The 25,398-nt window shown below is 48.0% G+C and overlaps 1 protein-coding gene across 1 annotated transcript in view; it reads left to right on the top strand.

Moving 5' to 3' along the window:
• VPS13D (vacuolar protein sorting 13 homolog D) overlaps nt 1–25,398 on the top strand; it is a 3,263,180-nt gene that overhangs the window by 873,551 nt on the left and 2,364,231 nt on the right. Inside the window, exon 24 of the mRNA XM_069610908.1 lies at nt 18,331–18,511. Coding sequence (XP_069467009.1) covers nt 18,331–18,511 — 181 coding nt within the window. The remainder of the gene's footprint in view (nt 1–18,330; nt 18,512–25,398) is intronic.

Raw genomic sequence — 25,398 nt, 5'->3', positions numbered from 1 at the left:
GTGAAAAAGTTTCCGTTCCCGTCCCTAGCGAGGGACGCCTATACAGTATGGAGGAAAGCGGTCTATGGACTAGGAGTACATTAGGCACAACAGTGAGTAATTTATAATTCATCATACATCTTTATTCAAAATAAAGCATTGGATAAAAGCCTCTCTGTCCCTATCCTAAAGTTTCCCTACCTACGAAACTAAAACTATAGATCAGTCTGTGTCAAGTCGTCAACATTATATAAACTGTCCTTGTGTCCAAAACATACTAATATAATCCTTGCACTGAAAAGGAACAACTGAATTCGGACTTCAGAATTTTCGTTGTTTTAACATCTTGCACCCCAATATGCATCTTTATGCCCTGAACCCTATACTCATACTTGTCCTGCACTACCCTTGCCTCTTTGCGATCCCTTCTGTCCCCTCCCGCCTCCCCTCCCTTCTCTCATCTTAGCACTTCACTATCTGAAATGTCGTAAGGCCTAGTAGGATAGTCTTTTTTTCCCGTTTGTTTGTCTTCTCCTTCTCCCCCCTCGCCCCTCTCTCCTCACTTTATGTTTAATTGTTATATGTTGTTTACAGTTTGTTCCTCTCTGTTCTATGTTGTACCTCCTAACACGTAGCTATTGCTCATTCTGAATGTTCCAATGCCTATTAAGAATGTGTTTTTTCTGTCTGCTTCCCTCCGTTGCAGCGCTTTGAAATGCTTGTTTAAGTGTATAGGTGCTATATAAATGACCAATTTTCCATGGAGAAACTCTTGGATCCAGAGGGTGGTACCCGTCCCCTGGATATTTTAAATAGGATGGCAAAAAGGGTCTTTTCAAACAACAGTTTCTTAAGGATGGCAAACGTCTCCTTCAAATAGCAATTCCTTTGGTTCTTTATGTCACTCGGCAAGTTCCTGTACAAACAATGTCTCATACAATTTAGCTCTTCCTAGACTTTCTCTGCACTGAGTTCACTAAAAGGATCTTGTTCAAATAAGATGTTCCATATAAGGCTCTTTGAGTATCTTGGTGGATCACCTGATGCACTTGTCCTTCACAAATTCTCCTGTGTGCTCTTCAGGTTCCTGGGTACGCCCCTTTGCCAGGTGTCGGTCTCAACATAAAGTTATTTGTTCAACTTCACAACTTCAAATGCCTGCTTTCCTAGAGTCTCTGGTATGCCTTTCTACCATGTGCTCTGCAAAATAAGTACTTTTCTTTCTGGCACTTGTAACCTGGACCTCCAGGTGTACTCCTTTGCCAGGAATCCTTAGTAGGTTCTTAAGATCCCCTGGTATACTCTCCTGCCAGTTATCTTCCTACAATTTTAAAGTAATTAATTATGTTCAAAGTTGCCAGGGCTTCCTTTCATCAACTTCTTAGATCCCCTGGTATATTCCCCTGGCAGGTATCTAGCCACAATGTCTTATTGTTCCATATACTTTGAGTGGATTTCCTGGTATACTCCCCTGCCAGGAATCCGTTTCTGGGGTCTTGCGGAGCCCCTGCTATACCTCTCTGCCAGGTATCTCTCACCCACATTCTCACTGCCCGATGTGCTTCTTTCACTAGGATTTTTTCTCGGTTGTACTGTTTTTCATTATAGCACAGTTGTAGTATTACTTCACTGTGCTTCTTCTTCATTGGCTTGAGGTTTTACTTGTTCCAGCTTTCCCCACATTGACATCTCATGCATGGGGACTTGTTCAAGTTCTGCATTTCAATATGTTCATTAGTATTTATTTGTGTGTGGTAACACCTGCACCAACTTTCTCCACATTAACATCTCATTCATGGGGACTTGTTGAAGTTCTGTCTTTGTACTTCAAATATTCTTATTTGCTTGCATGCATGTCGGTACGACCCACGCGCCCAATGGCTTTGTGTAGATTTACTAGTGTCTTGCAGCATTCCCTACCTGTGGCATGTTGCTGCGACAAAGCTTCGTCTCTATGACGGCCTCTGTTAGGCAGAAACCTGTGCAGTTCCCTCTGGGACCACTGCAAAAGATTTAGGACCACAGGTGTTTGGCAGTAAACCCACTTGGTGGCAGTCTGTACCACACAGATTCACTTGGTAGCAGTGGCTGAGCAGTCAGACTTCCCTCAAGAAGAGTTAGGCAGTATACCGAGTATTCACAATAGGTCAAAAGAACACAATAGAACAAGTAAACACTGACCAGAACTTGGTGTAAAAGAGAGATAATTATTTATTTAAAACCACATCTAGAAAAACACACAGGCACTAATAGTAAGCAATCCAAAAACACGGTCACTAAAAGATATACACTCCCTTAAAAGAATATTAGACAAGTCTTAAGTAAAGCCCCACTTATTTTCAGACAGCGGTGAGCGCTTAACGTAGATGGCACTCTAATAATTTGTTTTAAAAAAAGGGAGAGAAAAGCAGAGAATAAGTTGAAACAGATCCCAACACTTTTTCACGAACACAACAAGAGGGGAAGGCAAAGTAACACCGTGAGTTTAGAGTCAGTAGGCCGGATCCGCTTTAAGAGGATCAAAACGAAATGTGTCCAAGGTCACACGGTTGCATTGCACAAAAGTCTTGTAATGGTTCAAAAAGGAGTTGGACCAAAGAAGGGGACCAATTAGAGGCTCAAGGCGGCCAGCCCAGTCCAGAAGGTTAAGGGATTATTATTACCTTGTAGCAATCTTTAGAAAGGGAGGCCTGGCGGACACGGTACCTTAAAGTGGTGAGAATACTCCAGCGGGGGCAGTTGTTCCTGGCAGCGGATGCAAGTCGGTGCTTCATCCGGGGGAAGAGAAGATCTCGTCGGGGAGGAAGACAGAAGCCCGTTGCACTGCCAGGGAAGAACCCAGCCGCAGAGTTTCTCAGGTAAAAGGAGTGGTCTGTTGATTTGTGGTCCAGTGGTAAGTGGCTATCCGGTTGCCGGGGTGCTTGGCACGGGCAATTCGACCACAAGCCGGTCTGGGGTGCGAAGAGAAGAAGGTAAACTGGTTGTGCCCACCAGTCAGGGGAAGAAGCCTCTCCAGCCGGGAGATCTTCTCTGTCGTCGGGAAGTGGTGAGTCGGTTCCGCAGGGCTCCACTGGTGGTGTCATCGTGGTAGGTCGGCTCAGCTTCTCCCTCGTCGGATTCTCAGGTCATGTGGCGACTTCTGAAGTTCCAGTCCCCAAAGCCCTGCTTTTATGCAGCATACCCCCATTCACTCAGCCTAGCTGTCAATCAAACATGCTAACTGGTGAGCTGGCCGGCTCACCACTTGGGCCAATCACACAAGAGTGCGACTTGAGTTACCAAGGTAACTCAGTCCAGGGTGCCTAAACCCCCCTCCCACACCCCCTGTGGTACCCAGACAGAGTGGCACCACTTTTGGAGGCTTAAGTGGAGAAGCCCGCCAAAAAGTGGAACAAAGGGCTCGACTTGGGTTGGAGTCACAGAAGAGAACACAAACGCCATTTAGAATCGAGTCCTGGCAAAAAATACCAACCAGCGAATTAATATTAATTAAATAAACCGGCGGTATGTTCGAGGCTATGAGAATTAAATAATTAAAGTTGGTAGCCTCGAACAATGGGAAAATCCCATAGGGATATATTCGCGGTCGAATATAAAAAGTAGTATCCACTGCCACCAGCCAAAACTCGATCAGGGGGGACGGAGACGCGACCCTCGACTAACAGACCCCGGGGCAATCGAATTGCCCCGACCAGTACGTCCACAATATGATGGTTTGTACCGGTTTCTGTTAATAATTTGGGACTAGTAAAGCCAATGGTGACTTTACATGCCCTGGGAGACAGTAGTCAGTCCCAGGGTATGGAGTCTATGGTGGGGTGTCACTATGACACTCCTGTGTCACTGCACGGAGGGTGCTGTGTAACACACATAGTAAAAACACATGAGACCCTATGGAGTAAAAGACCCCATAGCCCATAAAACACATTAACAGTCAAAGGAACACCATAAATCATGTCCAAGAGTGGGAGAAAGAGTCTCACTCTTGGCAGGAGAAAAAAACAAACTCCAGTAATCCAGCAAAGCTGCTGGGGGACACACTAGGTTAGGAAATTCAGCCTAAAGAGAGAATTCTCCCTAACAGACTCCCTCGCACTGCATACCTTCCTCCACCGCTCCTGACTGTTCTGCGCCCACCCGCCAGCAAGACTGCTACTTCGCAGCATGACCTTGGCTTTTGTAGCTCTGCTGCTTCTGCCGGTTCTCCGACGGTTCTCCCACTGTGCCTGCTGCATCTCTCCTGGCCTTGCACCAAGCCAGCATGTATTTGCGAGCAGCTGCCTGAAATTCCTGCCTTCTCCAGCACGGTCTGTTGGGCAGAATTATATGCAGTACCCTTTGGGAACACCACACACAATTAAGACTACAAGTGACAGTACAAGTTCACCTTTGGTACAAGCCTGTACTACACAGTTAGATTGGTAACAGTAGCGGAGCAGCCAAACTTATCTCAAGAGTAAGTGAGCAGTATCAAATAGTTACTCAAAGGACAGCAATTACTATGATTCAGGCAAACACTGACTCAAATTTTTCAAGTAAAAGAATATACATTTATTTCACTCTTCAGTTGTATAAAATTACACTATTATAAGCAGTCTAAAATCACACTCTTAATACACCACACCACTTCCCTTAAATTCCAGACAAGTTAAGCTCACAAAATGAAGTGGGAGCAAAATGGCACTCCAGCAATTTAAAAGGGAGGGAAAGACAGAAGTTAACAGAAATTAATTCACACCAACAGGTAAGTACTCAGTGCAAGCGAACAAGAGAGACTACAATGATAAAATCAGATAGAAAAGGCTTAGGGCCAAAGTCAATGGTTCAAAAGTCTTTTGCTCAAGATAATACAGTTCAGTGTAGTTTGCGGTAAAGCTCGTGGCACGGTTTCCGGACGAGGTTGGTTGGTAGAAAAGTTAGTTCTAAGAGAAGAGAAGGACAAGCCCTCGGATTGGAGAAAGATTTCAAACACTTTCACCTCGACTGAACGAAATGAACAACCGGATTTGCACAGTACCTTAAAACGGAGAGGGTGCTGTAGCTGAGGCAGACGTTCCTGGTAGTTCCTGCAGGCTCACGGTTCCTGTAGCGACTGTCCGACTGATCCGAAGTAGGAAGACTGGAGGGTCCTACACTACCCAGGGAAGAAACCAGCAGAGCAAAGCAACGAATAAAAGGTGCGCTCCTTAAAACCCAAGCAGGGTCCGACCTTCCTGGCTATCCGGCCCACTGTAGCTCTGTACAGCGAATTCGAACAGAGGAGGCGTCCTGGCTTGCAGTTTGAGTGAACTAGTTGGTCCAACCAGCTCAAGGGAAGAGGTTTCCTGGAGGATCTTCTCTGTCATCGGATTCTGAAGATTCGGACCTGCAAAAGGGCTTCACCGGGTGGTTCAGTCGATGTAGGGGTCCTCTTCCATCAGTTCCTCGTAGGTTCTTTCGTTCCAGTGGCGACTCTGCTCTTCCAGTCCCAGTGACCTGCTTTTTATGCAGTTTTCCCCCATTCATAAAGCCTGGCTGTCAATCACACAGCAGGGTGGCTGTCCTGGAAAGGACAGTCTCCCAGCCAATCAGCCAGGAGTGTCACTTGGGTTACAAGGGAACCCATGGCAGGGGTCCTAAAACCCCTCCCTCACATCCTGCCTACCAGACTCTCAGGCGCCTAAAGGAGGGCTTCTGTGTGGAAGCCCGCGAAAAGGCGATGAACAAAGGGACCAAACCTGGTCTGGCACGCAGAGTAAAACACGAAAAAGACTTTAACAAAAAGAAATGGCGAATAAACCCAGCCGGAGCCAAAATAAAATGTATTTGGTCAAGCGGGTTTATGTTTGAGGCTAATATAATAGCCTAAAACATTACCACGTTTATATAAGATACTTGCGGTAGAAATGTTAGGGTAGATACCACTGCCACCAGCCAAGTCTTATTGTAAAGGGAGTGAAACAATGCTCTAAGAGGCACAGACAAAAAGGGATAAGAATTAACCCTTTCCAATACTCCATACAAGATGGGGTGTACTGGGTCTGTGGTAAAACTTAATAAATAAAGTTAATGGCAACTTTATCTTTTCTGGGGGACAGTAGTTAGCCCCAGAAAATGGAGTTGCTGGGAAGCCTAAAAGACAACCCTGTGTCACTGCACTGAAGGTGCTGTGTAACACACATGGAAGAATATGAGTTGCTGTCAGTTCTGTCTGAGTATCAATCCTTTATCATCAAATATGCTTTCTTTGGATAAAACAATCCATACAAGCAGTACATGTACAGATACAAATTGCTACAACTCATGTAAAAACATAAACCTGATTAGTAACTAATCAAATATTCAAATCAAATGAGTCACATTCGTTCTTTCCATGCTTTTCTGCCAAGCCAGAGTCAAAAACGTTGCAGTTGCTAGGGTCACCTCATTCTTGGCTATTTCAAAAATGGTTAGTGCTTCTTTTTAGTTTAAAATATTTTTTCTTAGAAATGTATAAAGAGTGCAATAAAGCATAAAATAGTCAATTGATTCACTATTTGAAGTTCATGCCATACGGTGACAATCAGGACAGGAGCCGGGGTTGATGCTTGAGAGAACTTTATTTAGACAAGGGTTAAATGTTCAGTGTTTAACCAATAAGGTTGGTATCCCAGTAGGCCCATAGTTCCTTCACTGTGGGTCAAAGCCAGGATATGCTTTCCTTGTGAGGTGTTTCCTACCCACTCGGACCCGGATAGGCCCACCAGTTGCTTCCACACTCCTCTCCTTCTCCCTGCAAAGAGCAACAACAATGCCATTAGGCCAGTCCCTTTTATACCCCGTCCTAGGCTTGTAAGATGGCCAATCAGGGGCCCTTTCCACCCCCCCCTCTAATTGGTGGAGACCCAAGGAACCCTCCCTCTATATATGGAGCTGCCTTAACCCCTCCTCTTCCTTTCCTCCTGTTGCCCGAGCTCAGACCTCCCTCCAAGCTTCCCTCTCTCTTCCTGCTGCTGTGGCCCACGTGTGCAGCCCGGTGTGAGTCCTCAGCAGGCTCCGCCCCCCCAGTATGGAGCTTCATGGACAGGCCGCCTCGTGGGCTGACCGACATCTCAGGTAAGGAGGGGGTTTTATTCCATGTTCCCCTACCCGTGGTTCCACTGTTAATGTGTATCCCTCCGATGCTGAGTGGCTGGCCCGAACCCGGCACTCGTGTACCCGCGGTCGGACGCCGCTCAACGCCAGAGGGAAATGGGCCGGCCGGCATCTCGCCTGTCCGGGGCTCCGTACTGCACCGCCGCAGTGTCAGCATCCTGGGCCACTGTGAGGGGACCCGGCGCTGCGGCAGCGCAGGCGGTCCCAGCCCGGAAGCCAGAGAAGGTGTCCCCGCCATCCGCGGTGCCACCACCCCGGAGTCGCCCACCCACGCCGACCGCAGTGGAGCAGGCGCAGCCTGCTCCTGTGCCCGCAAGGCACCTTACCACATGCTCGGTCGCGCTCTCTCTGCGGCTCCCTCCTCACCTCCATCTTCACCTCCATCTTCACATACCCCCACCACAGATCCAGGCCGGTCGGGCCGGATCGAGCACCTGGACAGGTAGTCCGCCACCAACTGAAAGCTGGCAGGCCTATGCGGGCTGACAAAGTCGAAGGGCTGGAGGGACAAGAACCACTGCAGAACCCGCTGGTTGGTGTCCTTGTGCCTAGCCAGCCACTGCAACAGAGCGTGATCAGTATACAGTGTGAATTTTCTACCCAACAAATAATACCGCAAGGTGTCAACCGACCACTTGATCGCTAGGCATTCTTTTTCGATCGTTGAGTACCCGATCTCATGCGGAAGAAGTTTCCGGCTCACAAAACATATAGGCCGCAGGAAGCCGTCTATTTCCTGCGTTAAGACGGCACCCAACCCCAGAGGCGTCCGTTTGCAGGTACAAATGTTCCTGGAAATCCGGGCACAACAACACCGGACGTGTGGATATGCTGCGCTTCAGATCCTCGATCGCCAGGAGAGCCCCAGGGTCGTCCGACAGGTTCGGGGAACCACCATTCTTCAAAGCATTGGTCAAAGGAGCAGCAAGGTTTGAGAAGTTGAGTATAAAGCATCTATAGTACCCGATAAACCCCAGGAACGCCCTTATTTGCTTTCTGGTGGTTGGGACCGGAATGCTCTGAATTGCTTCGATCTTAGATACCTGGGGTTTGATCACTCCCCCACCCACAATATGACCCAGGTATTTAGTTTCCTGTGCCCCTAGGACTGTTTTTTTCAGATTAATGTGGAGCCCGGCCCGGGCTAGGGTGCACACCACTTCTTGTAAATGTACCAGATGTTCTCTCCATGACGCACTGTAAACCACGATGTCATCAAGATATGCCGCGGCGTACTGGTCGTGTGGCTGTAGAAGAACATCCATTAGTTTCTGGAAGGTGGCTGGAGCCCCATGTAACCCAAAGGGCAGGACCTTGTACTGGAAAAGTCCCTGAGGTGTTGCGAAGGCCGTCTTCTCCTTATCTGTTTCCCGGAGCGGCATCTGCCAGTATCCTTTGGTGAGGTCTAAGGTGCTAAGGTAACGGGCAGAACCTAGCCTTTCTAGCAGTTCATCCATTCTGGCCATGGGATAGGCTTCGTACTATGAGATCGCATTGAACTGTCTGTAGTCCATGCAAAACCGGACAGCCCTGTCCGGTTTGGGCACGAGTACGATGGGGGAACACCAAGCACTGGTCGTTGGTTCTATGATGTCTAGTCTAATCATTTATTCAATTTCCCTCTTTATGACCAATCTTCGGGCCTCTGGGATCCTGTAACTGTTTGTCCGGGTTGGGTCTCGATCCGATGCTCTACGACGTTGGTTCTGCCAGGCAGGGGAGAGAAGGATTCGCTATGGGGTTTGAGCGTTTCCTGGATCTCTTTCTTCATTTGGTCTATCAGGACTGCACCCCATTGCACTGTTTCCAATTGGTTGGATAAGGGATTCACTCTAATACTGTGAGTGGCCAGAATGTCAATCGGGGTGGTTTCAGTCAATTTTTTTAAGAGGTTGATATGGTAGATTTTATACGCAGGGGTATGGTCGGGCTGATGTATTCTATAGTTCACTGGTCCCACTACGTCCTTTACCACATATGATCCTCTCCATCGAGCTAACAGTTGGTGCTGGTGGGTAACAGGACTAATACCTTATCCCCTGGTTCTAACTTCCTTAGACGGCTCCCCTTGTTGTACGCCCTCTCTTGTTGGTCTTGGGCCAGTCCTAGATGGGTCTCAGCCATTGTTCTCAAGGTGGATAGGTGTCCCCGTAGTTCTTCGGCGTATTCGGTTAGGGATGTTTCCTTGTTGTTTTCCCAGTCTTCCTTGACCAGATCTAGAATCGTTCTAGGTTGTCTCCCGAACAGTAACTCAAACGGTGAGAACCCAGTCGAGGATTGGGGCGTGTCCATCAGCACCATTAGGATCAGAGGTATGTCTCTGTCCCAGTCCTTACCCTCTGGTCCTACCACTCTCCATCATTTTCTTTATAGTTTGGTTATACCTTTCCACCAATCCATCCGTCTGGGGATGGTAGACTGAGGCACGTAACTGTTTGATCTGTAGCCTTTCACAGACCTGTCGCATGATAGATGACATGAAGTTCGTGCCTTGATCGGTAAGGATCTCGGTAGGCAGCCCCACTCGCGAAAAAAAAGGGATGAGTTGATCGCAGATCTGGTTAGCGGATGTCCCCTTTAGGGGGAAGGCCTCAGGATACCTGGTGGCGTAATCCACAATAACCAACAAGTACCTGTACCCTCTACTGGCCGGTTCTAGGGGGCCTACCAGATCCATACCGATTCGTTGGAAGGGTATGGTGATTAGCGGCATCCGTTGTAATGGAGCCTTGGTGGGCTTCTCTCCGCTTGTCAGCTGGCAAGTCTTGCATTCCTTGCAGAATTTCGCTACTTCTCATAGATCCCTGGCCAGTAGAATCTTTTTAAGATATTCTGCTGGGTTTTTAAGGAGGCCATGTGGCCCCCACATGGGTGATTATGTGCTAACTGGAGGATAATCCCACGATGGGATTTGGGTAGAAGTAACTGCTCTTTTCGTATTCCTCCCTCAGTCTGGTAGACTCGATAGAGTAGACCCTGTCTAGAGGAAAAATCTGCCCCCTTGGTTAGGTCTGGATCCTTATCTATGGTAGCTCTTTCGCGGGCCATTTTTAAGGTGGGGTCTGTTAAGGTTTCTCCCCTGATGGATTCTTCGTGATCCTCGGGGTTCCATGCTATCCGTTGGGTGGCATACATGGATTCACATTGAGCAAGTCGGCTTTCCCTTCTTTCCGTACAGGTTTTCTTACGGACTTGGGTGCCTGGTTGTATTGGTTCTTGGGGGGAAAAGGGTGCATCGCCCCACCAACCCTGGTCCATGGCATTTAGAGTCTGGTGGAAGTGGGGTAGATCTGTTCCGATGACAACCGGGGCGGGCAAGGAAGGGAGGACGGCAGCTCTCATCTCGGTAATGTTAGGGCCTACCTCTAGTTTTATGGTTTTCATGGGGTAGGCCTTTACGTCCCCGTGTATGCATCGTATTGGTACTTGAACATTAGCGAGATAAGGCGAGTCACTTATGGTTGGTAGCACGGCGGTCTGTCGGCTTCCGCTGTCGAGTAAAGCTGTGGCTGGGGTCCCGTCGACCCGGATGTCCATGGTGTATGGTCCCTGGCACCGGGGCTCCTGTTCGGCTTTCAAAAACCTGATTTCCATCGGCTCGGTGCCTCTTCTTCTGGGGCAAAACCGGGCTATATGGCCCCATTTGCCACAGTCATAACATTGTGGTTGCTGGAATCCCGTAGCCAATGAGGTTGACCGGCCTTCTGGACTGGGGAGGGCGTTCCTCCATCGATCTCAATCTGGGGAAATTCCCAGGGTTTGCTTCCCGCTCCGGCCTTTTGGTAAGCAGACGCTATGTCCACGGCTTCTGATAAGGTGGGCCGGTGATGTTGCCGGACACACCTTTGCATTGGAGGGGGTAGGGCCTCGATAAACTCTTCTAGGGTGACTTTATCCAATACATCTTGTATACCTGACCCCGGTACTCGCAGCCACTTTTCGGCAAGATCCTTAACTCGGTAATAAAGTTGACGTGGGTTTTCTCCAGGTTTCAGTCTTGTCTCGTAGCCTCATCCTGTAGGCTTCCTCATCGAGACCCAATCGATCCAATACTGCCTTCTTTATTTCTGCATAGGGGTGGTTCTGTTAGAGTTTACTGCTTGGTAAGCTCCTTGCATTATGCCTGATAATAAGGGGGCAACGTACTGTCCCCAGCGGTCCGCTGGCCATTGAGCATTTCGGGCTATTCTCTCAAACATCGTAAAAAAGAAAGCAGGGTCTTCGCCTTCCTTGAATTTCTGCCGTACGGCAGAGGGGACCCATAGACTGGTTTCGGGAGCTAGTCACCGCATCTGTTAGATGCCGGATGGTCTCTTGATGTTTCTCCTGTGAAGTGGTCTGAAGGGTACCCTGCAGTTGTATTGCCTGTTGGAAGGCCTGGCGGTCAGCAGCCGCCTGCTCGGCCTGTATTTGGAGGAGCTGTTGTAATTGTTATTGTCCCTCTAACAGCGTTTGGATGATTTTCTCCATGGCGTTCTCCTTATCCTGCCGACTACGCCACTTGTGACATCCAGGACAGGAGCCGGGGTTGATGCTTGAGAGAACTTTATTTAGCCAAGGGTTAAATGTTCAGTGTTTAACCAATAAGGTTGGTATCCCAGTAGGCCCACAGTTCCTTCACTGTGGGTCAAAGCCAGGATATGCTTTCTTGTGAGGTGTCTTCTACTCACTCGGACCTGGATAGGCCCACCATTTGCTTCCACACTCCTCTCCTTCTCCCTGCAAATAGCAACACCAATGCCATTAGTCCAATCCCTTTTATACCCCGTCCTAGGCTTGTAAGATGGCCAATCTGGGGCTCTTTCCACCCCCCCCCTCTAATTGGTGGAGACCCAAGGAGCCCTCCCTCTATATATGGAGCTGCCTTCTCCCCTCCTCTTCCTTTCCTCCTGTTGCCCGAGCTCAGACCTCCCTCCAAGCTTCCCTCTCTCTTCCTTCTGCCGTGGCCCACGTGTGCTGCCCGGCGTGTGAGTCCTCGGCAGGCTCCGCCCCCCCAGTATGGAGCTCCATGGACAGCCCGTCTCGTGGGCTGACCGGCGTCTGCAGACATCTCAGGTAAGGATGGGGTTTTATGCCATGTTCCCCTACCCGTGGTTCCACTGTTAATGTGTATCCCTCTGACGCTGAGCGGCTGGCCCGAGCCCGGTACTCGTGTACCCACGGTCGGCCGCCGCTCAACGCCGGAGGGAAATGGGCCGGGCGGCATCTCGCCTGTCCGGGGCTCCGTACTGCACCGCCACAGCGTCAGCGTCCCGGGCCAATGTGAGAAGACCCGGCGCTGCGGCAGCGCAGACGGTCCCGGCCCGGAAGCCCAAGAAGGTGTCCCCGGTGTCCGCGGCGCCACCTCCCCGGAGTCGCGCACCTCAAGGCACCCTGCCACATGCTCGGCCGCGCCCCCTTTGCGGCTCCCTCCTCACCTCCATCCTCACACATACTGTTCCGTTCAGACTCTACAGTGGTAATGCGTTGAGGTGGAATTTAACAAAAAGCATGTTCCCGTGGGCATTCCAGTCACTTTAAGTACATCTCACATTCCAGAATTGTCTTAAAGCATTAAGTTGAGCACAGTCTGTGGGCCAGCCAGTTCCCAAAAAGACTATTGTTGTTTTTTAAATATTTGTAAAGTTATGATCGCCCAACAAATTCTCTGCCTTGGATCCTCGCCCTCCCTATGCTTCCTCTCGCTTCCGCTCTTTCTTCTTGCTCCAATTGCATGGAATTCTCTTTCCCTGGACATCTGAGAAACAGTCGACACATGTTTGTTCAAAACCAAACTAAAAGTGTGCCTCTTCGCCTCTTAGTTACCCACTTAACCTACCTCTCATCTGCCTGCTAGCTAACATTCGCCTCCCGCCCCCCGCCTCTAACCTGCCTCTGTCCCTCACTTCCTCTGCCTCCTCTCTAGCACTTCACCCATCATGGTCACATCCAGAGCCCAGCTGACCGTTCAGCCTACCTGCACTTAAAAATGTCCAATGTTCATTTTCCTTGATCTATGTATGTCCAGTTATGTATTGTCTCCGGTGACTGTTTCATTTACTCCCCTCCACAACCTAGTCAGAATGTCCTTCAAACTCACCCGCTCACTATAAACTAGATTGCTGTAACAGTTTACTGATAGGCACATTGCAGACTAATCTAAAAAAAAACTCCAGGTAATTCAGAACGGCGCAGTACGCGCCGTTTGTGGTTTGAAATGCAAATCACACATTACCGAAGCCCGTAGGAGCCTTCATTGGCTGCCCATCCAACAAAGAATACACTTCAACGGCCTAGTTACCATTTTTAAATGCCTTCATGATGAAGCGCCATTTTACCTGAAATCCAGAATAAAGAAGAAGCCCACTGGACACACTTTGCATTCCAATGACTCAACTCGTTTGAGTCAACAACGCATCCTCTTGAAAAAAATCGGGGGAGCCAGTTTTAAATCTTGGGCTCCTGCCCTATGGAATGCTCTCCCCAAACAGTTGGCTGACACCGACTCAACTATGCTTTTCAAGAAACACTTGAAATCTTTCCTTTTCGATGCTAAACTCGGCTGAATGTTAAGCTATTTGACTTAACTTCCTCATCTCCGACTCTGCTTGTTTTCTAGAATCCCTTTTCCTTCCTGTGTTACTGTGTTTCTCTTTGTGAGCGCCCTGAGGCCTGTGGGTTAGTGGCGCTATATGCAGATAGACTGCTTCCCGTCAAATCTGATTTATCTATTGTACGTTCTTTTGGGATCAAAGACCATTGTTCCTCCTGTATAAAAATCAACAAGTCCTGTTTTTGGAAACCTTTCACATCACAACTCTGTCTCAGAACTTGGAGGGCCATGAGTAGGGGAGTAGTTTATATGCATATAGCTTCAGGATGCCTACTTTCAAATTCTGATCACTAAGGAGTACTGTTTGGGGGCGGAGGGTCACTCTGGATGGCCAGTACTATTAATACAAGTGCCTTCCATTCGGCTTGAGTGCAGCCTCCAGAGTGTCCACGAAGCGGTGTACTTGGTTGTGGCAGCTCATCTACAGCTTCAGAAGAGCCACATTTATCATTAAATAGATATTTACTTCATCATGGCTCCCTCTTTAGGGGACATTTTTATCAGCCTTCCGATGTACAACTGCCATCATGACCTGGGTTTTCCATCACTGCGAATAAGTCCTGTGTTTTTCCTCTCTCATGGAATTAAGTTTATCTGGGCTGTTCGGACACCTCTGGGTATGTCCTTTCCTCCGTCTGACAAGATTCTGGCATTTCAGCAGACTATCATCACTTCAGTATGAGAACTCAGAAGTCTACCTGGTGGTTCCAGATGCTACTAGGCCTGATAGCATTGGGATTTCTGGGTGTACCTCTGGCAGATTGAGGCCTTTGCAGAGTCACCTCCTGTCCAACTGGAATCAATTGACAGACCCTCTGTTCATGAAGATATCCATCGCAAAAGAGGTCTAAAGTCCCCTCTCTTGATGGATCCTATATTAGAATCTTCACAAAGGGCACCTTTTCTCCCCCTTTTGCCTCAAATCTCGGTTATGAGACTACTCCTTCTCGGGGTTGGGGAGGGTACTGGCCAGTTCATCAGACTTGTGGCTTGTGGAGTGCTCAGGAAAGACTTTTCGACATAACTTATTGCCACCTGAAAGCCATATTTCTGAGACTCAAATCGTTCCTTCCTCATAGCCAGGGAATAGTGATTTACGTTTTCATGGACAACACAACAGCTATGTTCTTTGTGACCAAACAAGGTGGGACAAAATCCCCTCTTCTCGGCCTCCTGGCGCGTCAACTTTGGGGGTGGCGCCTTCTGAATCATCTTCACCCTTTCGCATCCCACCTAGAGGGAGATAAGAACGTGAAAGCAGATACTGCAAGCAGCTTTTCCCATGCCCTGTACAAGTGAGAGTTGAAAATCTGCCATCTTTGCGCTCATTCAGAAATGGGGAATCCCGATGGTGGATTTGTTTGCAACAGGGAACAAAAGTCTGTGCTGAGAGTATGCCTCTCAGCCAGGGTGGGGGCTCCATTCCCTCTGAGAAGTTTTATCCTTAACTCGTCAGGGGAATCTGTTTATGTGCAACCTTCCTTCCCTTTCCTTCACTGGACCCTGCACACCTTCCTGAAGGCTCACAATTGCAGTCCGATTTTGGTGATAGCGAATTAGCCTTGGTAGGCATTGTTCTCGAACCACCTCCTTTCGAAGGGAGTGTTTCCATTTCTCCCCAAGTCTCGAGAACTTAGTTCAACAGGGGAACGACTACTTTCCCCTTGACTTCCATTGCTGATCTTTAGCATTTGGTTTCTGAGGAACTGGTCTCCATCAAATTGGGTATTTCTGAGGCGAACCTTTCGGTCATTTATGCAGCAAAGACGGAATATACACGTAGGTGATGAAGGAGCAATTAACTCTTGTTTTGCCTCTGGGCTCTGCCTTGAAACATAAATACTCTTAAGGCTTCATTGAACATTGTTTGGCTTGTATGTATTTTTAACAGGCAAAGGCGTTCAGGTTCAATCCTGTAGCTGTTATCTTTCTGCCATTGCCACTAACCTTAATTCTCTACAGTAGACTTTCTCTCTGAGAATTAGATTGTCAAAAGCCGCTTTGAGGTCCTTCTTCTACATCCACTGTTCAGGGAGCCGGTTCCTCAATGTGACCGTAATGTGGTTTTGGCAGCCATTATGAGTAGATGATTCAAACTTTTGCCGTCTCACGACTTGGACCTTGTTATTTGGATGGCATCATTTTTAGTGGCCATCACTTCAGTAAGAAGCGTGAGCAAACTTCAACCCCTCTCCTCAAAGTATCCTTAGATCATCTTCCATAAGGATCAGGTTATCTAAGTGCAAGGGTTGCCAGGGGGGCAGTGCAGGTGTGCAACTGATGGGGAGGGGACCTGGGCCCGAGATCAGAAGGTAGCCAGGTAACCAGTGCAGTTTCAGTTTTGGCCAGGGGATCAGCAGGGGAGAGGAGGAGAGAAAGCAGAAGCAAAGAGGAAGGTCTTGAGGTGCCTCCAGAACTGGAGACGGTTCTCCTCAAGTTTCAAAGAGGCAGGGAGGCTGTTCCAGAGGGAGGTCCCAGCAGAAGAAAGATCTACCACCAACTTGTTGCTTGGAGAAGCGACTGACCATGAGGGAGTTGGAGGCGGATGAGCGAAGAGCTTGAGGATGAACATATTTAGGAAGAGAGAGTTAAATTTATTGAGGCCCCAGTTCCCAGAAGGCCTTGTGGACAATGCAGAGGGTTTTGAACATAATCCTCGCTACCACTGGCAGCCAGTGCAGAGATTTCTGTGCTGGAGAGATACGATCCCTGAGCTTGAGGCCAAGGACAAGTCTTGCAGTCCTGTTTTGGATGAGTTGCAGAGGGCGGAGAGTAGAGGCAGGCCGATTTAGAAAGAGGCTGTTGCAGTAGTCCAGCCTAGAAAAGAACCAGAGCTCTGGAGACAGTGAGCTTCTGGGGGAAGGTGAGGAAAGGAAGAATACCTCTGAGGAGGTGCAGCTGGTAGTGTGACTTCTTAGAGACGTCAGAGATGTAAGGAGAGTGTGGAGTCGAAGATGACCCAGAGGTTTTTAGCCTCACAGGTGGGAGCAGGAAGAGGACATAGAGAGGCCAGCCAGAGAGTGACCAGAAAAGAGGAAGCAGGTCTGCCGATGAAGAGCATCTCAGTCTTACTGGCATTGAGGCAGAGATCATTGGTGGCACATCACTTCTGGATAGCAGACAGAGATGAGAGCAGGAGAAGAGGTGGCTGAGAGGAGCCTGAAAATGAGCGGAATGTCATCCGCATAGCACTGAAAGTTAGGGCAGAGAGTGGCAATGCGGTGTGTAAGAAGTGCCAGGTATTGGTTGAACAGCCAGGGAGAGAGGTTAGATCCCAGGGGAACACCACAGGTAGAGATGGAGGAGAGGAAGGACCCAAGTTAGACCTGGGAAATGAAACATGAAAAAATCATGGACACATGAAAAAATCCAGTAGATGCCACGTCACCATCAGCACTCAGGAGAATTTTACAACATTTTCGTGATGCTTTTGCTAACTATATGACCGATTCCCACTGATGCCACTGATCGGTAAGAACATTCTTGCTGGCTCTGCCCAACATATGCCAGGATACCACAGAAAACAGTGTTCATACTAGTTGTGCCAAAAATCTCTCAGTATTGTCACTGAAACATGTTCATGCACGCTGTGACCAATATATGCCAGTTTTGCCACTAGAAGGGAACACTTTCATGCTGTCCTCCGACAATCAAGTCCTTGACTTGGAACATTGCTTTAAACTCTTACAGTACAAATACTTGGGTGGGTCATATGTAACCCCTGCAAAAAAAATAATACATTTGTTTCTGATTCTAATGCGCACTGCACAAGATGTTATGCATCTGCTGCTGAATTGTCATCCACTGGCAGTCTGCTAGGTTTCCGCATACGGGTGTATGGATCAATATAATCAAGTGGGAGACTATCAGTGGCGCAGGTGGAGAATCAATCTATTTGAGGATTAATTCCTTGATTCTGTAAATAATTAATCTGATTTCATGTCCCCATAAGTCATTTGACAGAGCTGAATTAAGGGACCATAAAATGATATCTTAGTGCCCTGAGGCTCCTCTTTTTACAGCTGTAGATTTCTCCCATTCAGTTATTATCTAGAATGTTCAGATGAAGTTCTTACTCTGTTTGGAGTGTGAATGTATGTAATCTGAAACATGGCATCAATTGTTAATTCTGTTGCTTGTCATTAGCAATGGTTATTTGTTTGTATTTTGTAACATTTGTTTTTTTAAACTGTATACTCCTAGGACATTTCTTTGACATGATCATTTTAATTGTGAAGATTGTTAATGTGACTGTAATGCACTGATTGATATTAGTTATAATATATTTCTTTAAAAGGTTTTATTAAATAAAAGCTCTCTTTAATATGGCAGAACAGTGGCATTGTTTGTATTCACCTTTTAAGCTTCTTGATGCATTTCCGGTATATCATGCATGCACGGTCATTGTAGTCTGTAACATGGCCCTGTTGAGCTACCAGCACAATCCCCTGTAATGTGTGAACATTTACTTTGATCAAGTTGCCTCATTGGCAGTTCTGCACAGGTGTTTCATGTTCACGTTTCACGAGTCGTGATATCTTTTTGTAATCTGAAATATTTCGTCCTGCGCACTTTTTCCCAACTGTCATGTTTGTAAACCAGCATAGCTGCATGAGCAATTACATGTTTTCATTTTTTCTTCATAGATACGGACCTCCTGATCCTAAGTTGGAAAGAGAATACGACATCCATGTAGTTCTACGCATGGCGTCTGTTCAGTACGTTCATACTCAACGCTTCCAGACAGAGGTTGTGGCTTTTATACAACATTTCACACAACTGCAGGATGTTCTAGGGCGTCAGAGAGCAGCCATTGAGGGGCAAACAGTACGTTTTTTTTGTTTTATTTTTATTAATGACCAGTTATACATAGAAAAAGAAAAAAAATGCTAAATTATTATTATAGGAATTTGTTATGCAAATAGTTGCATCGTGTTGGCAAACATTAACATACAAAAATGCATCTTTTAAAGTTATTTCTATCATTTGATTAGTTGCATTCACCTGTGAGGAAATTGTAAGGGTGCAGAAGTAAGGCTCAGGCACAAAGGTGACATAGTTTTGGCTATAGACTTTAATAACCGATAAAAGGGTTGGGTTGGAAAAACCTTTCTGTCCTTGAGGCTAAGAGGGGGGGGGGTCCATGCCTCAAAGGAATCTAATGAAGAATGTCAGGATGTCAAAAATGGTCTGTCGCTATCGTGTCCAAAAACCCTGCTTCTGACCCTAGCACTAATAACTTTAACCTAACATGCAAGGATACTATGTTCACAACTAAAGTGATAATGACAGTTCTTGTCAACAGAAAGTTTCCAATATCTTGGGTTGTAAAATAAATAAAACAAGTGTTCCTTTTCCACAAATGAGTATTTCAGTAACCAGGGATTCACTCTTTTCCCCTGGATTCCTTCTTGCGTTAGTTCACAAGGTAGGATCGTGTCTCCTCCTTATCTGGTTTCTTGTATGTGAAAAAACTCCAAAAGTAAACCATGTTCATTCAGCCAGGTGTCTTGTCTCCCTTCCCTAGGCTTTCTGTGCTTTTCCAAAAGTGTCCAAATGTTCTTTGCTTTCTGTGCTTTCTTGACTGAACTTCACCTTATCCTTCGCTTTTAAAATTGGTGCGGTTCCAAGGCTTGCACTGGGGTATACTCTCCTGCCAAACATAGGTATTTTGGAGGTCTGTCCCTGTTTCTCTTATGATGCCAGGCCCCTTGTTCTCTGGCTTTCGTATGGGTGTGGGTCCCAAAATCGCAATGGGGTTTCACAATAGCTTGGTTTACTCTCCTGCCAAGCATATTTTTCCCTTTGAAATGTCTGTTTCTCTCAGGGTCCCAGACTCTTTCTCCGGCTCTTTAAATTGGTGCAAGTTTCAGCCTTGCAATAATGTCTCTTGCCTACTTGGTTTACTCTCCTGCCAAGCATACACCTTCTTCTTTCTTTCTCTGTAATCCTCAGTGTTGGAGACCATCTTGTGCTCTGTAGCTGATCCCTGATTCCTCCTGGACCGCTAGCACCTCTTGGTCTGCCCGTGTACTTGTTTGCGTCTTCTGAGTGGCGGTGCTCTGCTCTGAGTCTCCGGCAGCTTTCATGTATCTTTTTGGCATGGTGGCGGCCAGTTAGTGCTTCCTTCTCGGATTGCAGATTTGGCTTTCAGCAGCATTTGGGTATTTCCCCTAGCTGGTGGTTTTTTCGCCTGTCACTGCTTCCTTCTCGAGCTACAGTTTTGCTCTCCGCCAGCTCCCCGGACTTTGGGATGCCCAGAGGGTTATTTGGGAAGCAGTCGGCGTAGTCCTTTCGTCCATTACTACCTTTCTGCTCCCATATGCCTCCTTGCACGCTGTCTTACGGTTTGTCTCCCTGCTTGTAAGGATGGGGACTCTAAAGTTTCATCCTTGGAGGATTTTATTTATTTATTGTTCGCTTGGTAGGCGCTTATACAGTAAGTAAAATACTGTTTCAAAGCGCCCAAAGGGCAAGGGAGGGAACAAGGGAGTGAAACACATAAAAAAAACAGAATATGAAAAGCAGTGCATGGGAAACGGGGGAAAAACCACAAACCTACTATGCCTTGTGAGTATTCAGAACTTGCAAGTGCATCAAGGAGGAGGGAAGAGGGGTAGGTGCTGGGGTGTCCAAGCTCATGGGTGAGCCACAGATGAAGTGCATGGTATGGTGAGTGCTATACGGCCTGGATCCGCGTTAGGTCTAAGTGAGAGCCTCCAGAGCAGAGGGTATGCCAGGGTAAGTGCTGAAGGTAGACAGGAGCTGGGGCGATTGGGTGTTGAGGCCAGGGGCCCAGAGGATGCATAAGGGTCCAGGATACCAATCACAGCAACTGTGAGATTAGCAGAGGAGAGAGGAAGGGAATGAGGAGGTAAAGAGGAAAGTCTTGAGGAGCTTCCAGAATTTAAAAAAGTCCTGCTCAAGGCGGAGAGGGAGGCTGTTCCAAAGGATTGAGCCAGCTGAGGAAAGCAATTCACCACCTACCCTCTGTTTAGCAAAACACTTAACACACAGATTTGCAAAGGTAGCGGGCGCCCCTCTCTCGAAAGAACAGACTTGATAGCCTGTTCAGTGGTTATTAACCACTTGAGAGTTAGCAGCCACTGCTTTTACTCACTGTGCCTTTCACAGATGGGAAATATCCATTTGCATATCAGTCTTTGTCCTGCCCAGGGGCAGTCCAGCACCGAAATGCAATGGCAATTCCAACCTGAACGAGAGTACCACCAGCAACCCCATACACGTGTTTCACCCTTGTTGGGGATCATCAGTGAGGTGAAGCTGATGCCTCTCTGAGCACAGTGAGAGGGAGACCACGTCTGGTTGCCCCCAGGAGACCTAGGGTTACCAATCCCAGGTTCCTTGAAAAATAGTTTTGCAAAGGTAGCGGGCGCCCGTCTCTCGAAAGAACAGACTTGATAACCTGTTCAGTGGTTATTAACCACTTGAGAGTTTGCAGCCACTGCTTTTACTGTGGGCGGGACAAAGACTGATATGCAAATGCATATTTCCCATCTGTGAAGGTACAGTGAGCAAAAAGCAATGGCTGCAAACTCTCAATGTGGTTCATAACCACTGAACAGGTTATCATGCCTTGTTCTTTCGAGAGAGGGGCGCCTGCTACCTTTTTTGTATTTTTGGAAGGAACTTGGGGTTGGTCACCCTAGGTTACCTGGGGGCTACCAGACGCGGACTCCCTGCTCACTGTGCTTAGAGAGGCTCAGCTTCACCTCACTGATGATGCCCAACAAGGCTGAAACATGTGTATGGGGTTGCTGGTGGTACTCTTGTTCAGAGAGGAATTGCCATAGCATTTCGGTGCTGGACTGCCCTTGTGGGCGGGACAAAGACTGATATGCAAATGGATATTTCCCATCTGTGAAGGTACAGTGAGCAAACAGCAATGGCTGCGAACTCTCAATGTGGTTCATAACCACTGAACAGGTTATCATGCCTTTTTTTTTCAAGAGAGGGGCGCCTGCTACCTTTTTTGCACTTTACACACAGAGTTTGTGCCAGAGGAACTAAGAGGTCTAGAGGGAGAGTATTTAGTAAGATAAAGTTGAAGATAGTGTGGTCACTGGGCCCAGCCAGCTTTGTGGATGATGTAGAGGGATTTGAATGTAATCCGTGCAGCAACCGGGAGCCAGTGAAGACTTTTTAGGGCAGGAGAGATGCGGTCACTGGGTTTAATGTCAAGGATAAATCTCACTGCCCTATTCCGGATTAGCTGGAGGGGTCGCAGAGTGGAAGAAAGTAGATTCAGGAGGAGGCTATTGCAATAGTCAAGCCTAGGGAGAACCAAAGCTTGAGTAACATTCAGCCTCTGGGGGAAAGTGAGAAAAGGGAGATTTCCTTTGAGAAGGAAGAGCTGAAAGTGGGACTTCTTGGCAATGTCCTGAGTGTAAGGGAGAAAGGAGAGAGAGGAGTGGAAGAGGACTCCAAGGTTTCTGGCTTCAGAAGAAAGAGCAGGGGGAGGCAGAGCCCAAGGAGGAAAGCCGGAGTGAAAGGAAGAAGGAAAGAGCAGGGGACCCGATGGAGAGGATCTCAGTTTTACAGGCGTTGAGGGAGAGATCGTTGGAGGTGCCCCAGGACTGGATGGCAGATAGGCAGTGTGAGAAACCTGAAGGTGTCTCACCTGCTAGGGCCCGGGGATCTGTCATCCCGGTGGCCAGGACACGGCCATCGCTTTTGGATCCAGTTCCTGGGGGTGGACCAGTGCGGGAGGATCACCTGGATGGGGGGGTCTTCGGGGAGTGGAAGTGGGATGCCGGACGGTGAGAGGCAGTATCCCCTTCCCTGTAACACCTACCCCCATCCTACCCGGTAGGATACGGAGAGACCCAAACCCCACCCTTTTTTCAACACAAACACTTTCTCACGGATAACTCACTGTGAGGGAAAACAGACTAACACCCGAGCCGTATACCTAACATGTCCCACTACAATGGTCAGGTAGGGTCAGGCAATTACTGATCACTTCACACACCTGACTTCCATCACACTTCCCCATACGGATAAAAGGCAGAGCACGAAAGCACACTCTGAGCAAGGCAAAGCACACGAGGAAGCAGCAGTTCCAAGATGGCAGTTTAATACAAGCCAGAAGACGGCAAGACCGAAGAGAATTGCAAGGAGGGAAATACCCTTTTGGTTTGTCAGTGAAAAGGTAATCTTTCATGAGCCTTCAAAAGTAGGAAACGTGAGACCTGGAATTAAAGCTAAAGAATCCTGCATTGTGTGTCAGAGGTACCCGGGGCTCTCCCGTGTCGATGGTCAAGGCTAGGGGAAGCGTTTGCCACTGTGGTACTGTCCTTGGCTCCTACAACAAAGGAACCCTAGTGAAGTCAGTACAGCCAGTGTGTTTGGGAGACTGATACCAGACCGGGCTCTGTTGAAACCAAGGTTGCAAGCAGCAACATTGTATGAAGAAGATTATTAAGACAACAAATGAGTGAATGAACTTTGAAGCTAAAATATTATACCGTAGACAAAGTGGTCCGGCATCATGTGGGTGCTCATTCTAAAGTCACTTTAGATATCATACCAAAAGGGTGTGATCGCTAAAAGAAAGTCAACTGTGAAATCGAACCCTGTGCACATTTGAAAATGTAAAATTGCCATTGGTCCGAGACCAGCTGAGGGAGTCTTAATTGTGTAGAAGGGATCTGAGCCCGTCAGAGGGGGATCCGGGGTAAACAGTGAAACGTGAGTCACCCCGAAAAGGAAGAACCTACGAACAATGTGCAATAAAGTTAAAGGTGAAAGACAGGCTCGAGCCCGGCAGAGGGAAGCCTGTGTGGAACTTTATGCTAATAGGATCTGTCCCCGGTTGAGGTGGAACCGGGGTGGATAATGAATCACACGATGTGAATACTTGTGAAAATCTAGAAGGGAAAAGAACGTCTTATTTATTCGGTTGCATCAGACCCTTAGAGTGAAGAGACCTTTGAGAAGCAAGAAAACTTGCACTCTGGAGGCCCTAATGCTGGTGAGTGAACTGTAACCTTGTGCTAACGAAGCTAGAGACTGTGCTATGCTCGAGTGAACCGTCCTGTCCCATGCTAAAACCGTGGGGAAGGGAGGCCAACGGCCTAAAAACCGGACATATCATTTTGAACACTTATTTCTTTTTCATAACATTATTTCCCACACTATTTGTATTTAGAGGTAAGGATTGGCGATAGTTTATTATGTATAGGCCCTTTTATTTTGACAAGACACCACTAGGACTGCGTTATTATTTGATGGTCGTAGCTTGCTCCCATCTGTAGATTTAGGTTTAGATAGGCGTTTATCATACCCTTTTTGAAGTTCAATAAACACCCTTGAACTGTGGTCATTTGTGTCTCTCTTACTGTTGATGCCATGCCTTCCTTACAGCAATCAGTGATGATGGAAGGTGTAAGAGGGTCAGCTGGAAGTTTGAAAAAGAGTTGTGTGTTGTCTGCATAATACTGGAAGTTGGGGGAAAAGGAGGAGATAAGGCGTGCAAGTAGAGCAAGGTAGTTGTTAAAGAGCCAACGGGAGAGGATGGAACCCTGGGGGACACCAGAGGTGGACAAGGAAAGTGGAGAGGAAAAGGTGCCCAGGATGACTTGGGACGAGCAGTCAGTTAGGAAGGATGACAGCCAGTCCAGTGCCCGTTCCAAGATACCAAGGGTATCGTGGAGCCTTTGTATGAGGATGGAGTGGTTGACCGTGTCAAAGGTTGAGGAAAGATCGAGTAGTTTGGGGACAGCTGGGTAGTTGGTGTCGAGAAATGTGAGCAGTTCTTCATGGGTGTTCAGAAGAGCAGTTTCGAGGGGATTGGGTCCTCCGACGTATTCCATATCTATGACATGTAATCACCACAGCTGTGCTGCTTCGGAAACTTTTTCCTGCGTCGATGACGTCGATTAGCCGTCGTCGAGGACCTCCGACGTCCGACGTCATCCGATGTGATAAGTAGGACGCACGACGCCCGTAGCCTCAGTTCCGTTTTTTCCGCGAACGTGTTGCTTCGTGAATCTCGGTTAACGCCTCGACTCTTTGGAGTTCTGTTCTTCTCGGTTCTTCGAACCTGTTCGTTTTTGTGAAAATCCTTCGTGTGAAGATGTCTTCTACTTCGTCTTCGACCCCGCGTCCGGGCTTCAAGAAGTGCTGGTCCAAGATGTCGGTGACGGACTCGCACGACGCCTGCCTCTGGTGCCTCGGGGAGGCTTACGACACGGATGACTGTATCGACTGCCAGTCGCTCACGTCCAAAGCCTTACGCGAACGTAAGAAGTTGTTGTCCGTAGGTCGGGTGTCCAAGCCCCGCAAGTCGAAGTCTGCGGGGCTTTCGACGGATGATTCGAGAGGAAACTCTCCGCGTCATCGTCGGAAGTCTCGCGGGTCTCCTTCTAGGAGTCGATCTCGCCACTCCTCAGCCTCTTTGAGGCATTCTCGGAAGCGCCGACACCGGTCGTCTTCCAGGTCCTCTTCGGAGGTCCCTGACCGGCACGTCGCTTACCCGACCAGCCGTGCGACTCCGGAGGACTGGGCTTCCTTCGGGAAGAAAATGCTGGCGATTCTCGAGTCGCAGGGTACTAAGCCGTCCGCGCCCCCGAGTGGGGTCGGTCGTGAGAGGTCGAGAGACACCGCTCGCAAGAGTGGTCGGCACGAGTCACGGGAGAGGTCCCGTTCAGACAAGGAGACTCGTTCTCGACGTACCCGTTCCAGGTCCCGGT

This window comes from Ambystoma mexicanum, chromosome 8 (genome assembly GCF_040938575.1).
Source record: "Ambystoma mexicanum isolate Mex_15411 chromosome 8, UKY_AmexF1_1, whole genome shotgun sequence".
NCBI lineage: Eukaryota > Metazoa > Chordata > Amphibia > Caudata > Ambystomatidae > Ambystoma > Ambystoma mexicanum.
Note: the sequence above shows the minus strand (reverse complement) of the source record. Positions and strands in the feature narration are given on the sequence as shown.